At 38.1% G+C, this 17,354-nt stretch overlaps 1 protein-coding gene across 1 annotated transcript in view; it reads right to left on the bottom strand.

Moving 5' to 3' along the window:
* Rab38 (RAB38, member RAS oncogene family) overlaps positions 1 to 17,354 on the bottom strand; it is a 62,313-nt gene that overhangs the window by 29,350 nt on the left and 15,609 nt on the right. The window contains exon 2 of the mRNA XM_051148884.1: positions 8,010 to 8,290. Coding sequence (XP_051004841.1) covers positions 8,010 to 8,290 — 281 coding nt within the window. The remainder of the gene's footprint in view (positions 1 to 8,009; positions 8,291 to 17,354) is intronic.

The raw sequence follows: 17,354 nt of genomic DNA, 5'->3' as shown, positions 1-17,354 counted from the left end.
ACCTTAATCTTCTGGAGAACGGATTCAATCATGCTTGACTATATGCAAATGTCAGTTGCTCAGCAAGTAATTCTTACAGAAGGCCACAAATGAAGAAGCAAGACGGTAGCACAAGATGATGGTTGGGTGACTAGTCTGGGCTGTTCGTATACCTATATTGAGATCTCAGCTTTATTACATGCCAACAATGAGTAGAAAGCATTTACACTTTCTACTTTAAAATTTAATGTCTTCATCTGAAAAAGAGAAAAAACTAACAGATTCTCCATTACAAACTTGTCTGAAAAAAAAAATACAATAGCACAGTATTTTATGTAAAACCAGTCCCACAGTACCTGGAAAAGAGAGGTAGTTCTTATTATAAAACATTTGTAGCAAACTTTAGCAAGTAAAGGGACAGATATCGAACAGTTCACCACAGTCTACAAGGCCTCTTGTGTAACTGCTCTGCTGCACTCCAACCAGAAAAGCAGCCATCAATAATGTGCAAATCATGAGCATAGCTCTGCTATAACAGGAGCTTAGCTTAATACAGAGTGGCCTATATTTGGCCCACAGGTCATAGTTTACTGACACTTGCTAAGCTGTTTGAATATTGGTCATTAATAAATGGAGCCTATTGATCAAGGCAGTGAGGAAATGAAAACAACGTCTCTCTGGGGTGAGTTTTCACCTTACGGCACATAAACTAGGCTCCTGTGAACAAAGCCTCAACGTGGGATATTATAATTTTCTAAATGTGAGAAAGCGAAGTCACAAAATCAAGAACCATGAAGGGCAGCAGTGTGCCTTCCTGTCACCAAGTCATGTTTAGATTCTCTAGCGGTCTCTTTCTACTCCTCTGAAATGGGATGTCAGGCTATCTACAAAATCATAAGCACAGAGCTAGAGTATACTTTGAGAACTAGTTGTGCAAAAATTAATAAGTTATAAATTTATGCCGATCTGTAAGCAGATAGGTAGCTTAAGTTTGTGACCCAGGCTTAAGCCACTCTCAAACTCAGGAAAAGATTTCTATTTTTCAAGTGAGGCATTAAAAACCCATCACAAGTAACTATTCAGATGGCGGTAATACAGACTAGCAGTCATTATGGAACCAATCAGGACTATTAGACACACCCAGAATCTCCTTTAAATTACACCTTCTAACTTCACCCTTTTAGATTTTAACCTTTAATGATCTTAAGTGCTCACAGGTCCAACCAGAAGAACTAAACATAGAGGGTGAAATGTATGACCAGGTTAAAAGGCATGGCAGGATAAGTCAGTCTAGCTGCAGCCTATAACTCCATCTAAAGCCACATTTTACCATTTGGAAACTAGAAAGAATCTGAAATGGCTTATTACTTGATTTAATAGAAAAGGATTTAAAAATAATGTGTTGTGCTCAACTCATTAAAAAAGAAATTAGAATAACTATTTACCCATACCCAAGTGCAATTATCTATGCAATTCCAGTTTGTATAAATGCATGTTTTATAACTGTTTATTTTCTAGATGCCTGTAAAATAAATGATGTGTGATACTACCCTTTAAGCAGCTTCAGAAAACTCGCCAATCTTAACTGCTCTCCAGACCAGCTTCAGAATAGCTCAAAAATAATAAAATAGCTCGATAAACTTAATGAAATCCAGAAAACTTTCCCTCTACAACAACAGCAACAATGTAATTCAAAGCCAGCATTCCCACTGTTTTCTTTAAGTATTTAACATGGTGCAAAACACTTAGGAGCTGCCATTTGGTATACCTACCTCTTAGAAGAAACAGGAAAAGGTAAAAACAATAAACCCATTGTTTGTTGTGGCACAGCACGAGACTATAGGGCACATCTTAAATTTTAAAATGTCACTGTAATTAGGTATAAATACTATTAAAATAAAATAACTATTCAACTTTAGGATGGTCACTTATGCCTCAGTTTTTTTTTTTTTTATTTCTTTTGAATGATAACAATGCCTATCTCATAAAGGCTTACAAATAATTGAGTGAGTTCTTACACAAAAGTCTTTGTACAAAGTTAACAAATAACAAGGGCTGGAAAGATGGCTCAGTGCCTCTGAGAGCTTCCTGCTCTTCCAGAGGACAGGAGTTTGATTGCCCACACCCATTTAAGGCTGCTCTAAACTGCCTGCAAATCCACCTCCAGGAGCTCCAACACCCTCTTTTCACCTCAACAGGTATATACGCCCATGTGGTACCCAGACACACATGATAAGTAAATCTTTAAAAAAAAAAAAAAAAACCAAAGTTAACAAATAACAATGTTTAGAAAGTGTCAGTGTAGATTTGGAACACACTGGAGAGCAAAGTCAAGGGACTCCTGAAGGAAAGACAGCAGTGAGCTGGGTTTTCTAACCTTGTTTTTGGGCCATATTTATGGTAAGGTACATTATTAATTGAGAAGCCTAATGCCAGCTGAATAAAGTATATTTAAGGAATGGTGCATAATGTGCAGAATCGTGCATACACCTGGAAAAACCAGTCAGCTTTGTCTTTCAGAATGAATTTCAAACACCACAGAGAAACAGCTTAAGTAAGAACCTGTTTCTTGGCACCTCATAGCACCGATCCTGTTTTGTTGTTGTTGTTGTTTGTTTGTTTTGTTTTGTTTTGTTTTTTTCAAGCACCAAAGAACTCAGCTTTAAATATAACTATCCATGGATCTATGAGTGGCTGATTATGACAAGCACCGGAGCCTAGAAAGCACACTGTGTCCCAAAGGCAGAGCCTTTTCTGCCATCACGGTCCAGAAAAAAAAAATGGATTCTGCCTTTTACCCTTGTCATCTAGTTTCTCACTTTCTACTCCATTTAATTATTGGAATTTAGGTGGTAAAATTATGTCCAAGTTCCAGAAGAAGCAACAGAGGAAAATATGAACAAGTGAGATGGTACAGTGTGTGATGGCAAAGCCTGACAATCGTCCATTCCTCGAACAGTAGAAAGAAAGAATGGACTCCTGAAGGTTGTTTTTTGACTCCCACACATGTGAAAACACACACACACACATACCTCACAGGAAATAAATATAGTAAAACTATTATACATAGCATATTATGGGTGCTTATCTAAAATACACAAAGCCTTGAGTTCAGTCCATCTCCTAGCACCTCATAAAACCATGTGTAGTGGCACATGTTTATAATCCCAGGGCTCGGGATGTAGTGCCAGAAAGATCAACAGTACAAGATCACCGCTGGCTGCATAATGAGTCTGAGGCCAGCCTTGTCAATCCCCCTTAAAAAAAAAACAAAAACAAAAATAAAAACAACAACAACAAAAGGCAAAGCAAATCTCCTGCATAGGTGAGCTAAAACCGTCCTTAAAGATAATAAATGTATTTAGAATTTACAAAAATACCAAAAAAAAAAAAAAAATGCTGCAGTGTGAACTGTTGGCTCTTCTCCCACAATAAGTAGCACTGTCTCCGAAGGCACGAGTCAAGCACATTCATTCTTGCAGTAGAAGGCATCCACAGGCATATTTACTTTTAACCCAAATTGAGGACATGTTCATTTAAAGTAGCTGCTTCCCAATGTACTTATTGATTCTAGAGTGTTCTTGGAGGTGTGCAGCTAGAGAGTCACCATACGTAGAATAGAAATAGTTGAGGAAATCTGTCAGGAGTAAGATTGGATGTAAAGGAGGACAAAGACAGAAAACACCATCGGTTTTCCTCTGTGGAGCTGACTCATCCTCACTTTACACAGCTGCAACATGCTCCACTGTTTCCCAGCTGCACTGCCGTGACCTAATGGCCTACTTCTGAACACAGCTGCACCTGAAGCACCACACTTTAAGAGCAAAATGGAGGGGGGTGAGGAAATGCTGAGATACAGAAAGACCGCTCTCACCGCAGTGCTGCTGTGTGTACCTCAAAGCCTAATCAGACAGTAAAGACGAGACTAGCACATGTGGCTCTGTGTGTGTGTGTGTGTGTGTGTGTGTGTGTGTGTGTGTGTGTGTAATAGTGGAATCATATATAATGCATCTGGGAAATCTACATACATGTTCACAATGATTACAAGACTTCAGAAAGTTGTGAGAAAGTATATCCCAAAGCTGTAAGAGGGAAGGCTCAGACAACAGGCACCAGAAATGCACTAAGTGAACCTGTTAACAAGTAGGGTGGAATCAATCCTTGACATGAGCTCAGACTCTAAACTTTTATTATGAAAGCACATTATGAACATTATATCTGGTCACAGGAAGGCATAAAACAGCCATTGTTAGAGTACACGTACAGAGTAAGATGGACTGGGCTCCTGAGCAAATTATATATGTAAGTGTAAGCTTACAACCAGAAGTAGAAATTTTTAATAATTATTTTAAAATAGGAGGCATAAACCAGGAAATTTGGATCATATGCTTGAGGGAACAATCATATGTTACCTAGAAAATTCACAGTGAGCATTAATTCATGCAGACTGCAAAGAAAATCTTATTTAGTAAGATCATTTTCTTTCCTTCCTTAAAGTTAGTACATGAAGAGATAGTTTAAAGATCAGATGGGCACACACACACACACACACACATTTAATTCACTGTCAACCAGGGACTACCATATTGCTCTAGCAATAATAACAGGCACCAAGGCACTGCAGAAAATGAAGGTTAAGACAGGAAGTCCTCCTCAGTGCTGGGGTCACAAACAGAGTGGTTTCAATCACAAGCTCCTGTTTCAATTAAGAAAGGGCAAGGCTGCTAGTGATGTCCACAGGATTTCTACAGGATGTGTCCATAAGTGCAAAGCCAGAGGGGGTAGAGATGTACAAAGAGAAAAATGGAAATCAGATGTTCTTTGCCAGCTGATTATGATATCATGCAAGAGATTGGTAGTTGTTTAAAAATGTCCTTTATAAAAATGCTTTATGGGGCTGGAGAGATGGCTCAGTGGTTAAGAGCACTGCCTGCTCTTCCAAAGGACCCGAGTTCAATTCCCAGCACCCACATGGCAGCTCACAACTGTTTGTAACGCCAAGATCTGAAACCAATGCACATAAATTAAAATTAAATAAAAAAATTATTTTAAAAAAATGCTTTATAACAGGAAGATACAAGTGAGGAGATAACAATTGAGATGTAATGTGAATAAATTACTTAAATTTAAAAAAATGCTTTATAACAGACAAGTCCCCTGATCCCAAATTCAAACAAAGAAGGAACTGTTTGCTGTTTCCAAATGCTGCCGTCTCAGGATCAGACAGGAAGTCTAATCTGGGTCACAATTTTATGTGTTGCAATGCTGTATTCAAAAGTTAGCAGCCTCTTCTCACAGATCTGTGAAAAAACTTGCTGAGCAGCTTGGCACTCCACTTTGTCAATTATACATATTACTGAAGAGGTTTCAAATGTTGAGAGTGAATGTTAAGCCAGTGTCAGCAAGCCATTTCTGTTAGGATGCTCAGAAGGGCAGCTTCAACTGCGTTGATTTTAAAGGGGTAGGGCAGTATGTGGATGCTATATTTCACCATGGGGTCTTGTACACTCTTGGACACAATGCTTGTGAAATTCCATGGCCCACTATTTCACACTTGTTCATAGCCTCACTTCAAACTTAACACTAGTGGAAATTTGGGTAACTAGGAATGCAGTATTTAAGTGCAAAGATCAACTAGGCCTGAAGTTAACCACCATAGGGTTCTTAAGCATATAGTGTTTGACACTACAGCGGAAGAACAAAGAATGTCAGAGTCAAGTAAGGAGAACAAAGTTAAGAAAGTCCTTAGACTCCAAAGTAATTTCAACTTTCCCCATAGTTCACAGTCTCCTCTCTTTTTTCTTGTTAGTAAGCAATTACTATTCAGCAAGCACACTTTAGATTTTACTTATGCTGGCCTATGGTTAGGCATGAGGATAGATTATGTCTTTTTATAAATATATGTGGTTTCAATGCACATAATGCTTGCCTGGTAAGCTAGAGATAGTTGATGGTATGTATTCAATGGAAGACTAATAAAAGGCTGCCTTGCCATAAAAATCAGTTTACCAATAGCTAAGAAAAGCAATCCAGAACACTATGTCTCCTTGTGCCTAGGTGAAGAGCTTAAAGGGAGAAGAGGAGGGGAGGGGAGGGAGGAAGGAGAGGGAGGAAGGGAGGAAGGAAAATGTAGATGATATGAAAGTGGAATGTGTGGCTCAGGGAAAACAAAGAGTATGTGTGTTAACTTGTATTGGAATGAAAAAGAAAAATCCAGGCTAACATTTAGAGAAAGACCGTGGTTGTTAAAAATATGTCTGTTAATTAAGAACCAAGGGAAGAATAAGAAATGGGTAGTTAAAGACTAAAAGAGCTGGAGAAGTGTGCTAGAACAAGAAGGCCTTAAAAAAAAAAAAAGAGAGACAACACTAGGAACTGAGGACGATTTACTCTCTGAACACAAGTGAATCTTGGTGAGCTGTGGCTGCCATAGGTGGACCACGTGCTAAGTTTGTCCAGAAATCACTATAACAAAGATGCTTTCAAAAAAAAAAAAAAAGATGCTTTCAAGTGAGACCCCATCAATGGGACCCCATCAGTGGGACCACCAATTCCTGTTCCTTTTTCGTTACTTTGTGAGCCATGCAGTAGCTTAATCCTGCTGGGTTTAGTCTTCAGGGATGTTCGCAAACAACCTTCTTCTTTTCAGTCCCTATTGTCAATAATCTTGAGGAAGGCCATTTTCCCACAGGAATCCAGTAATGTTTAAATCAAAGTAAACATATTTAATGAAATGTTTTTATTTCTTCTAGCTATTTTAATATATATAGCTGTATTTAAAATATATAGTAGATTATCATATATATAGTCAAAAACTATGTACCAGGACAACCCCAACCCATTTTGAATGATAGCCATTCAGGGAATTTCACCCATGATTCTCTGGGGATATCTACAAATGTCTACAATGAAGTCTTCATATGAACTCCGTAAGTAAGGAGACACTACCTGCCTTATTCACAACTGAATCCCCAACAAGTAGCAAATGCTTGGGTTTCACAATTATCTAAGTATTTGTTTTACAATAATTAACAAAAGTAGAACAGTCTTGAGAACAAAACTATATAGATTATAATCTTTATAATCTAAAAGTTGTATTTATATGTGCACATAAAATTTCAGAAAAATACAATGAAATAAGGTAATGAATATGCTAATTTCCCTATGTTGATTATTATCCTATGGATAAATGAATCATAGCAGCACATTGCATGCTATAAATTTGTAGAAATATTATATGTCAGCTAAAAATAAACTGAGTCAAAAATTTATTTTGAAAGGTACTTTTTGTCTAAGATTGATATTTAAAATATCAACGAAATATGAGGGCGAGTATAAAAGAAAACTTATACTTAAAAATAAGAGGGTAGTGTAAGGCACGATTTTAAGGGCAATACTCTTCGCACGGGTTCCTGGGTCTTCCTGTCTTGCGTAGGCTCCCACTTCCTGGTACTTCCCAGTCTCCCAGAACAACCATAAGTACCAAGCTATGCTATGCTCTCCCCCTACGTCCTGTTCTGTCTCTTGCCATACTATTCTAGTATTCCCAGTATAGTGGTCCTATATTATTGTCATTTCTCCATTCTTAATAAAGTCTAACTCCTGACATGCAGATGAATGTATTTAATAGTCACATCGTGAATTTAACAGTAAGGCGATGACACAGCATGTGACATCCATTTCTTTCATTCCCTATGAAATCATATGATGCTGCAAGGCCTAACTGTAAGAATGCTTGTAAAACGTGCCTTATGTAAAGTGAGCTCACAAGTGCTGTGCACGACTTTAAACTGTGATCAATGTGGCCATGTACAAATGGTTTTGCTTCATTAGTCATCATCATCTTAAATAGCAAATAATAATTTCTGTCCTGCCCACTCATTACCTTCCTATGAGACAGAGCACAAAACAATTTGCTAACTCTAAATCATTGGACAGAAACATTATTACCACTGGGATAATGATAATGGTTATGTGTCAGGTTCTTTGTAATCTTACTCTATTAAGGTCATTGTTTAATATGGTATTACCTTGGCTGATGTTTCAAACCATCCTACGAAACCATGCTCCTTGCAGAACTGGTCCATCTTGAGTCCATTATTCACGAGCACATCCTTTCCCTGGTCACATTTGTTGGCCAACAAAACCACTGACACTGGCTTACCATTAGGGAGAGTTAATTTTGAGTCCAAATCATTTTTCCACTTTGCCACTGCTTCAAATGTGGCTGGCCTGGTGACATCGAAGACAATAAATGCTCCCATAGCTTCTCGATAATAGACTCTTGTCATGTTTCCAAATCTTTCTTGACCTGTCACCAAAAAGATACAGAACTCAGAAAGTTACTAAACTTGAAATCATATCTGTACACTACCCTGGAGCTTCATAAGGCCCCCCAAAATGAGTACGTGACGCAATAGACAGTTGTATTGCTGCTCTTTAAAGAGTGGATAATTATACAATTATGTAGCTATGCTATTTAATGGTTACAGCCAGAAAGGAAACTTTCATTCTAAAGAAATAGGTTTTTGATTATTGGGCCTGTGAGATGGCTCAGCACTTAAAGGTTATTGCTGCTTAGCCTAAAAACATGAGTTTAATACCCAGAACTCCATGGCAAAAGGAGAAAACCAAGCCCTACTACTTCTCCTCAGACCTCCATAAGTGTGCTATACGATGATACTATGTGTGCTTATGTGTTTGTGTTTGCACATGCATGCACACAAAATAAGAAAATAAATGTGAAAATAATGAAATAATAATTGAGAAAGTGCTGTGTTTCATATGTTATTCTATAACTCTGCTGATAAAGCACCTCAGTAGGTGTATGTGGCTATTTACATTACATTAATTAAAGTTCAATAAAATTTAAAGTTCAATCCATCAGTCATAGTCATTAGCTGCATTTCAAATGCTCAGTAACTATATGTTGTGTTCCTTGGAGTTCAGGGTAAGATGACCAAGTAGAAGCTTTGTCTGTGAGATTTGATGAAGAAAATACTAATATAAAAAAAAAAGTAGATGCTACTTTTCTAAGAGAAAGAGGTATGAAAACCAGAAACAACCCTTGGTAGGTCTTTGTCCACAAAGCAGCTGCCAAGCCAGTGCTCCAGCCATGCTGCTGCCTGCATCCTGGGAAATCCAGCAGGATCTGTCTGGGAGGTGAATTCACGGGCAAGCAATAATGCAAGAGATAGAAAGAGACAGTCCAAGTTTCGGGAACCCAAACCAGAATTAGAATACAGTTTTTCAAGGAAAAGTGGCCAGAGTATGGCCAGCTGTGGAGTAGAGCAAGTGTGGTCCATCTGTTTGGAGCTGAAACTCCACACTCACACACCCGTACCTGGCCACTGTCCAGATGAGCTGCATAGAGCACAGCAAGCTGGATGAAGAACCCTGCAGTGTCCTGGTGAGTGTGCAACAGAGCTCAAGCGGAACAGGCTGGAGAAAGCATCAGAAGTGTGGAACCTAACCGCTGAAAACTTCTCAATGGTCCTCATATTACACTCCGCCCCGCCCACTTCCTAGTCAAGCTACAGAACTTGGTATGGTATTCAGATAAGCTCCAAAAAAAAGTCAATACAGGCACACAGGTCTTCCAAACTCCTCTGCAGCCTCAGTCACAGACAGTTTTGACAAAGAGAATGATCCTCAAAACACCGGAGACAAAGTTGCAATTTGACAGCAAGTGTCACATACTGGGAATTCTGGCAGGAAGTGAACTTCAGCTGTACAAAACTTCCTCATTTGCAAGGACAAACTGACATAACTCGTTTGAATTATTGACATTATAAATCTTCCTACCTTCCCATGAAGACTGGTCCAAGAGACAAGACAAGGTGAAGGAGAAACCACATCTTCCCATCTGCAGTCATAATGTCATTTTCTGTTTCACTTTAGAGTTATTATTATTGTTGTTGTTGTTAGCTATTATTCATTAATTTTTCTGTTATTATGCTTTACTCTAGGTCTCAGTTTTTTAAAAAACCCATTCATAGAAGACAGGTAACTTCCCGTCTTAACGGCGCTTACACTCTAGCGCTGGGACTAGATAACAAAGCAGTACTTATAAGGAGGAGTGGTCAGCCTTGACGATGGAGGGAGCGGCATCAGAGCCCTGGAATTGAGTAGATGATAGGAGAAAGTAATGAGGAGATGGGAGGTTGTCTTTGGAAAAGGTCTGAGGAGATCATGTATGATCTATAGGCACAGATCCAGGAACACAGTATTTGGTGTAGGAGAGTACCCTGCACCCTAGCCTGTAACGAAGAGTCAACTTGGTCCTGTTGCAGATCAGGAAGTGGCCAGTGAGGGAGGCAGAGGGTGTATGGAGTGAGGTGGCGGAAGTACAAAGGGGTGGAACCTGGAGGACGCTGAAAACTTTGTCAAATTATAAATGGAATAGTGCGGCCTGATGGGTCTTACTGAAAAATCTTGGTAAGCACTGGGTAGAACTTGAGTGACTGTCTCCGTGATAGAAGTTATAACTTGACAGATTGCTCTGGGTAGCACCACACAGACAGGGTATAAATAAAGGTGTGTGAGAGGAACATGGCAGAGCTGAAGCTCAGCTAGGAAAAGCAGGGAAGACAGAGCAAAGTCATTCTACGAAGTGGTGAATGATGCACAATCTTAAAAGGAGGGAAAGGATTGAGGGAGCCCTTCACAGAGCTATCCAGATATTTAATTTGAATTTAGTAGAAAGTAAGCTTGATAGCAGATCATGGATCAACTCATACTCAAAATTGAGAATATGGACTTTCCCATAAGCAATGGAGTGTCCCCTGAAATAGTGGCACAGTACCACAACATTAGTGGATCCGGACTCTGTGAAATGCGCCTGGTGTGGGTGTTGCCTGGGCCACTAACAAGCTGTGCAAACCTGCGATGGGGTTTGTTTTCTTCCCATTTGTGAAATGAAGTTAGTCTAGGTGTTCTCGTATGCTCTGCTTACCTTTTTAGAAAGCTTTATATCCAATAAAGACAAATAGCCACCGTTGGTTGGTTGGTCTTTCTTTTTCTATACTACTCTAAACTATTCTCTCTAATAATTCTCATGACTCTGTTCTGTGTAATTTCTTTCTTACTGTTATTCTAACTTCCTCTCTTCCACATTCTCTCCTAATCTAACTCTTAAATATTGAAACCCTTACCTCTAAAGCCACTACAAAATATAGCCCCTTAACCAATACCCCATAGACACTGCCTCTGAACTCTATCAGGACATAAGAAGAGAACAAATTATTATCTCCTGAAGCTAGGATTGGAACTACTATTAAATCTGCCAGTGTGCTTGGTTTTCACTCTAAATAGCATTATAGAACATAAACTTACATAAAGACACCTCACTAGAAACCTAATAAAAACTAAAACAATGGAAAAACAAGGGGAAAAGACATTGAGAAATTTCACTATTTTAACAGAAGCACAAAACACACATGTATGAAACAATTCACTCTGACACTTCCCCAAGATCCCAACTTCTCAGTAGTCAAAACCAAATAATGAGAGAGAGAGAGAGAGATGCATGAAATGCCAGAAAAAGAGCTGAGAGTCCTACTTTTAAAGGATCAGTGACTACAAAAAGAGCTCAAGTAAACAGATGAATGAAGTAAGGAAATCATGACCCAGACAAGGAAGGTAACTAAAGAAGCTAAGAGAAGAAATTGAAATTGAAATTGAAATTCAGAGGACAATTTCAAGAAAGGATACTGAAACTACAAAAAGGAACCACATAGAAATTTTTAAAGTGAAAGAATAAGTCAATCAAATAAAGAACAGTGAGAAGCGTGTTCAACAGAGAAGATCAAGCAGAAGGTCTAATATCTGGAACAGAGGTAAAAATTGGGAAAATGCTATTCAGACTTATATAAAGATGATATTATAAATGTCACAAAAACTCCCAAGAGCTATTGAATGTGTCCAAAATACACAATCTAAAACTCCATGAGGTAGAAGATGGATCTGGTAAAGCCTAAGAGAATAGAAAAGGTAGTCAATAAAGTTAAAAGGAAATTTCCCATAACTAGTGAAATTCAAATCCAAGAGGCATTTAGAGTCCCCAAGTAGACATGATTGGAAAAGAACTCAATACAACATATCTGTTAAAATGTCAAAAGTACAAACAAACAACATTAAAAGCTAAAAGTTGGAAGAATTAATCATTACATAGACTAGTATTATCAGAATAATGTCAGCTCTCAAACCTGCAACCTTAAAATCCAGTGTGAAGCTTCAAGAAATATTCTAGTTATATGGAATCTGACTGACACATAGAGATTCTAGGTCTGACTAATCTCACTACATATTGGTTTTTATTTGCAAGTTCTTTGCACTAAAGCTTTGATTGTTATAAGGAAAAGCCATATAAGCATTAAATGCTATGCTTTACGCCTCTAAAGTGAAAAGTAATTTTGCTTCAAACGAAGTTGCTATGCACAAGAAAATTATCTCTTAAAACTGACAGAGTTTTACAAAAACATTTCAATATAAGCACAAATTATGACAATTATGACAATCAGGCCAACATTGCAAACGATATTAAAAAGGGAACATTTAAAAATTCACTGTCCACAATGAGAGCATACTCATCACTGAGCACACAGGAAATAATGCAATTTATTTTAGGAATCAATTAAAGATGAGGAGTTGGTAAGGAATCAGTCATGTTCAGTACAGTAACCAGAAGTCCCCAAGATGAACGGGAGGGAAGAAGAACCAAGAACTGAAACAAAAAACACAACACACAGGAATACCAAATCCCTCTTAGTAACAACATGAAATGCAAACAGATTCAACTCATCTATTGAAAGGAACAAACCCAACTGATGGAGTGAAAACGACATTCAACTAATAAGCAGTAATAAAATCTATTATTTTAGGTACTAATTTTTAAATTTATTAAAAAGAGCTAATTTTAAAAAATAACTACATTTACTTAGTGGCTGCTACACTATGTGATACAAAGGCCGACTGTTTGAATCAACACGGGCCATTGAATTGGGCAACAGTGCTCTGAACACGTGACATATAATGACGTTAAGATGAAAAGTCCCTGCACTCCAGAGCTTATATTTTAGTGGGAAGACAGACTAACAATTAAAGTATGTATTATGATAAAAAAAAAAAGACATCCAAAATATATTTCCATCAAAGTTAATAAAACTAGTTCACACACTCTGAATGTTTGCTTTCTATCGGAATATGATTTATACCAATGACCATTAAAGTATATTTATTATCCTCACTGCTTAGTTTCTTATCATTATTGGTTCTGTGCAGATTGAGATCACATCCAGCTTCTCAAGAGTGTTGGGTAAACACACTACCACAAGGCTGCACGCCCCAGCCATTATCTACACTTCAAAATGAGAAAATTGAGACTTGGAATGTCTGTGTTGCTTTATCAAATTAAACAGATGGTAAGCTTATAAAGTGAGAATTTAAACCTCAGCTGTCTGAATCCAAAGCCATGTCTGTTCACTAATATCCAGTACTTTCAGCTTCTAAACTGCACCCTTGTGTTATCTTGACTGCAGATTTATGTTCCAGAAACAGCCAGTTCAGACCAATTTTACAGATATTTATTAGACATCTATAGAATGTGTGGCAGTCTCTGGTCTATGCCTTTATAATGCAACAGTGAATTAAACAGTCTCTCCATTAAGTCATCTATAATACTTTAGTTAAAGAAACATCTGATATTAGAGAAAATAATTTTTTGGATGTTTGCCTTTTTAAAATGTAATCACTTTACAGCCTGACAACAGCCATCTCCCCCCTGTGCACCCAGTCCTATCTCACATGCCCTCTCCTCCCATTCCCCCCCTTCCACTTCTTCTCAAAGAAGGGGGAGCCCTAAGGGGTACCAACCCACTCTGGCACCTCAAGTCACAGCAGGATTAATCGCATCCTCTGCCACTGAGGCCAGACAAGGCAGCCCAGCTAGGGGAAAGGGATCAAAAGGCAGGCTACAGGGTCAGAGATCGCCCCTACTCTCACTATTAGGGGAACCACATGATGACAAAGCTGCGTATCTGTTACATGTCTGTAGGGGGTCTATCTCTGGCCGATGCACATACATGCTCTTTGTTTAGTGGTTCTGCCTCTGTTACCTTACTCTGTAGGTCTTCTTGTGGTGCCTTTGACCCCTGTGAATCCCTCAATCCTTCCTCCAATTTTCCACAAAACTCCCCAAGATTGGCTGATTGTTTGGCTGTGGGACTCTTTGGATTGGTTTGGGACTTAGTTGCAGTCAGTTAGAATCAGTTTTGCTCTGAAAATCTTTCAAATGAGTATTGTCAAGTTTCTTACACTTTCTCAATTGAGCCCTCCTCTTGTGCAAGGTGTGTATTTGAATAAGAAGACTAGTTTTGAGCAGATGGAATGCATTAACATAGACTCAGCACCCAACAGTCAACATTTCTTTACTATATTACAAACCTAACAGATATATGATGTAGGTTCTAAAAGCCGGGTTTTGTATCAGAGTTTAAGACAAAACATTATTACAAGTACTTTAGCAGAGACAAAAGTGAACATATTCCTATCACTTCTAATCCTGTCGGTGAGTGATGGCTGGAGGCAGGAGGCCGCATTAGTCGATGTAGGGTGGATTTTAATTTTATGAGCCCTAAACTTTTATTTATGCTGAACCATAAAATTACACAAATCAAAACAAAAGTAGGTATACATCTCTTTCCCTAGCAAAAATAAGATACTGATAATACAGCATACTTAGGAAAATGCATACCAGCATAGTCTCAAAAACTACTTTAGGTAAATTTAGAACACAAGATTTTTGTGCTAGTGAATTTTAAGGCTAAGTAATGAATGCTTAATAGGTTATTTTGACATTGATATTAAAGAAAGGTTAGTTTCCTAAGCATCTCATGGGAAGGGATGTAGCCTGAAGGTTCCACCTTGGCAGCTGAGCCTCTCCTCATGAATGTGTGCTAGGGAACAACAGTTCATGAGGACCAGCACATGACTTTCCAATATGTCTTACATAGGCTGCACCACAGAGAAATTTACAAATATTTCCCATAGACATCTAGCCAATGAATGAAAAGGGTAAAACATTCTTCATATGACACACAACCCACAGATGAACTTTCCTTTTTTCCAAATGACCTCCTGCTTCTTTTTTTTTTTTTTTTTTTTTTTTTTTTTTTTAATGCCTGATACAAATAATGATTTCCTTTGATACTGGTTAGGGTGAGGCATGACATTTCAGGACAAATGAGGGAAAAAGCCTTCTGTGCTCATTCAGAATTCTAAGCGCCTCTATGTTTGTTAAAGATGTCTTATGATCTCTTGAGAGATCTAACCAGATGAAGGGCAGTCATGGGTTATTCAATAATCTACTTGTCCAAAGGTTTGCAAAGCAGTTGGCTCCCAAGAATGAAGATTTTACGTTTTAACATATGGCTGAGTATCATCTTCAGACTATGCAACACCAACAGGGGTTTTAAAAGAACAATGCAGGTGTGAGTGAACGAATCAGAAACAAGGAAATGGTGTCTTGTTTCTAGAAAGAAAAGACCGTTGTATATGGAGGCCACTGGGCCAATCCACTGGGAAACATTGTGTTTTTGACATTCCAGAAAAGGGTCATGGGCAGACCAGAGCATTTCTGGCCCTCACATTTTATCCTTCCTCTGTCAGCTGACAGCTCTCTCTCTGATACTTCTTGTTAAAAGTAAAAATCATGTGACTCTAAGTAAGTGCCTATTTATGGGTAGAGACTCATGCAATCTATCCTGAGTACATTTAATTTAACACAAAACAGAGACTACAATTCAAAAACCATCTCTGGCATTACAACACCAACTCAATACACATTTACTGGCAGCTACTTTACTCTCTGCCACTAATATGTAAGATTTTGCCCACTAGTACGTTCTTAAGCAAAGTGAGTCATTCTTGGTTCTACAGAAAATGACCTAGCTCAAGAGGAAGAACACTTCCCACTTCTCTTATAGCCTCTAAAAACATTCCATGGTAGCATGGATATTGATCATGATTCTCCTTGCAGCTTTGAGAAATATGCAATTGTAAACACATTTATTTAATGAATCAGAATACATGGGCCTTAATTTAACTGCCATTAGTTTTAAACAAATCAAGACAACCTGAAACAAATATTTTTCTCTCTGCATCTTAGTTTTGTGCTGTGCTAAATGAAATTAGTAAGACTCATAGCTAAGGTTCACTCCTTGCTCTCTTTTTAAAGATATAGTCAAACCCTGGCTCTGTTTTCTAATAGCCTGAGTTTTCTTGGTGTCACAGGCTTAGACAAAAATATATGCAAATGTCACAGCCATAATGTGTATTTAATAGTATTTTCGCTTAATAGTCAGTGTTCTTATTTGTTTTCTGTTGCTGTGGTAAAATACTAACCAAACCAACCTTCAGAGGAAAGGGTTTATTATCAAGGGAAGCTGAGGCAGGAAATAAATGCAGAAGAATCTGGAGGCAGTAATTGAAATGGAGATCAGTGAGAAATGATGTTTACTAGCATGCTTTAAGGCTCAGAGTTGGCTACGTTTTCCGTTCATTCTGGGCCCACTTGCCTACAGATTAGATAACTACTCACAGTAGGCTAAGCCATCCTATATTAATCAACAATTGAGATTCCCTCTTCCCAGGCAACTATAGGTTTAGATCGAGTAGATAATCAGAACTAATTATAAGAGCCAGTACCCTTGATGCCCCACCTAAGTACAACCAAGCAGTGAGTCTCCTTAACAGGCATAAAACCTATGACAGAAGCATAGAAGGCTATAAACTACAAAACACACATTACTCTGTATTAAATTTTACCAACACAAAATCTTGTGTTCTGAATTTAAAATATTCTATGAGGTTATGTTGGTATGCATTTTCCTAAATACATTGCATTTTCAGTATTTTTATTATTTCTAAGAAAAGTGATGTGTACACACCTTTATTCTGATTTATAACATTGTATAATTCAATGTAAATAGAGGTTTGGAGCTCATAAAATTAAAACCCACCCTCCGCTGAATTAAAGGCGATAGGAATCTGTTCATTTTTGTCTCTGCTGAAGTACTTGTGATTGTGTTTTGTCTTCAACTCTGATCCAAAACTTTGTTTTAGAACCTACATCATATTTCTGTTACGTTTTTAACAGTCAATAAATGTGGACTGTTGGGTCTTAGTCTATGTTAATGAATTCCACCTGCACAAAACTGGTCTTCATATTCTTGCAGACACTTTCCAGATGAGGAGGGCTTAACTGAGAAAGGTAGGACAGTCACAAATACTAAGCAGACAGGTGACCTTAGCCAATTGACCCTGGCCCACCAGTTTGTGAGTTCAGATTCATCTGCTCACTCATATGAAACTTAGTT

This window comes from Acomys russatus, chromosome 7 (assembly GCF_903995435.1).
Source record: "Acomys russatus chromosome 7, mAcoRus1.1, whole genome shotgun sequence".
NCBI classification, from domain to species: Eukaryota; Metazoa; Chordata; class Mammalia; order Rodentia; family Muridae; genus Acomys; species Acomys russatus.
Note: the sequence above shows the minus strand (reverse complement) of the source record. Positions and strands in the feature narration are given on the sequence as shown.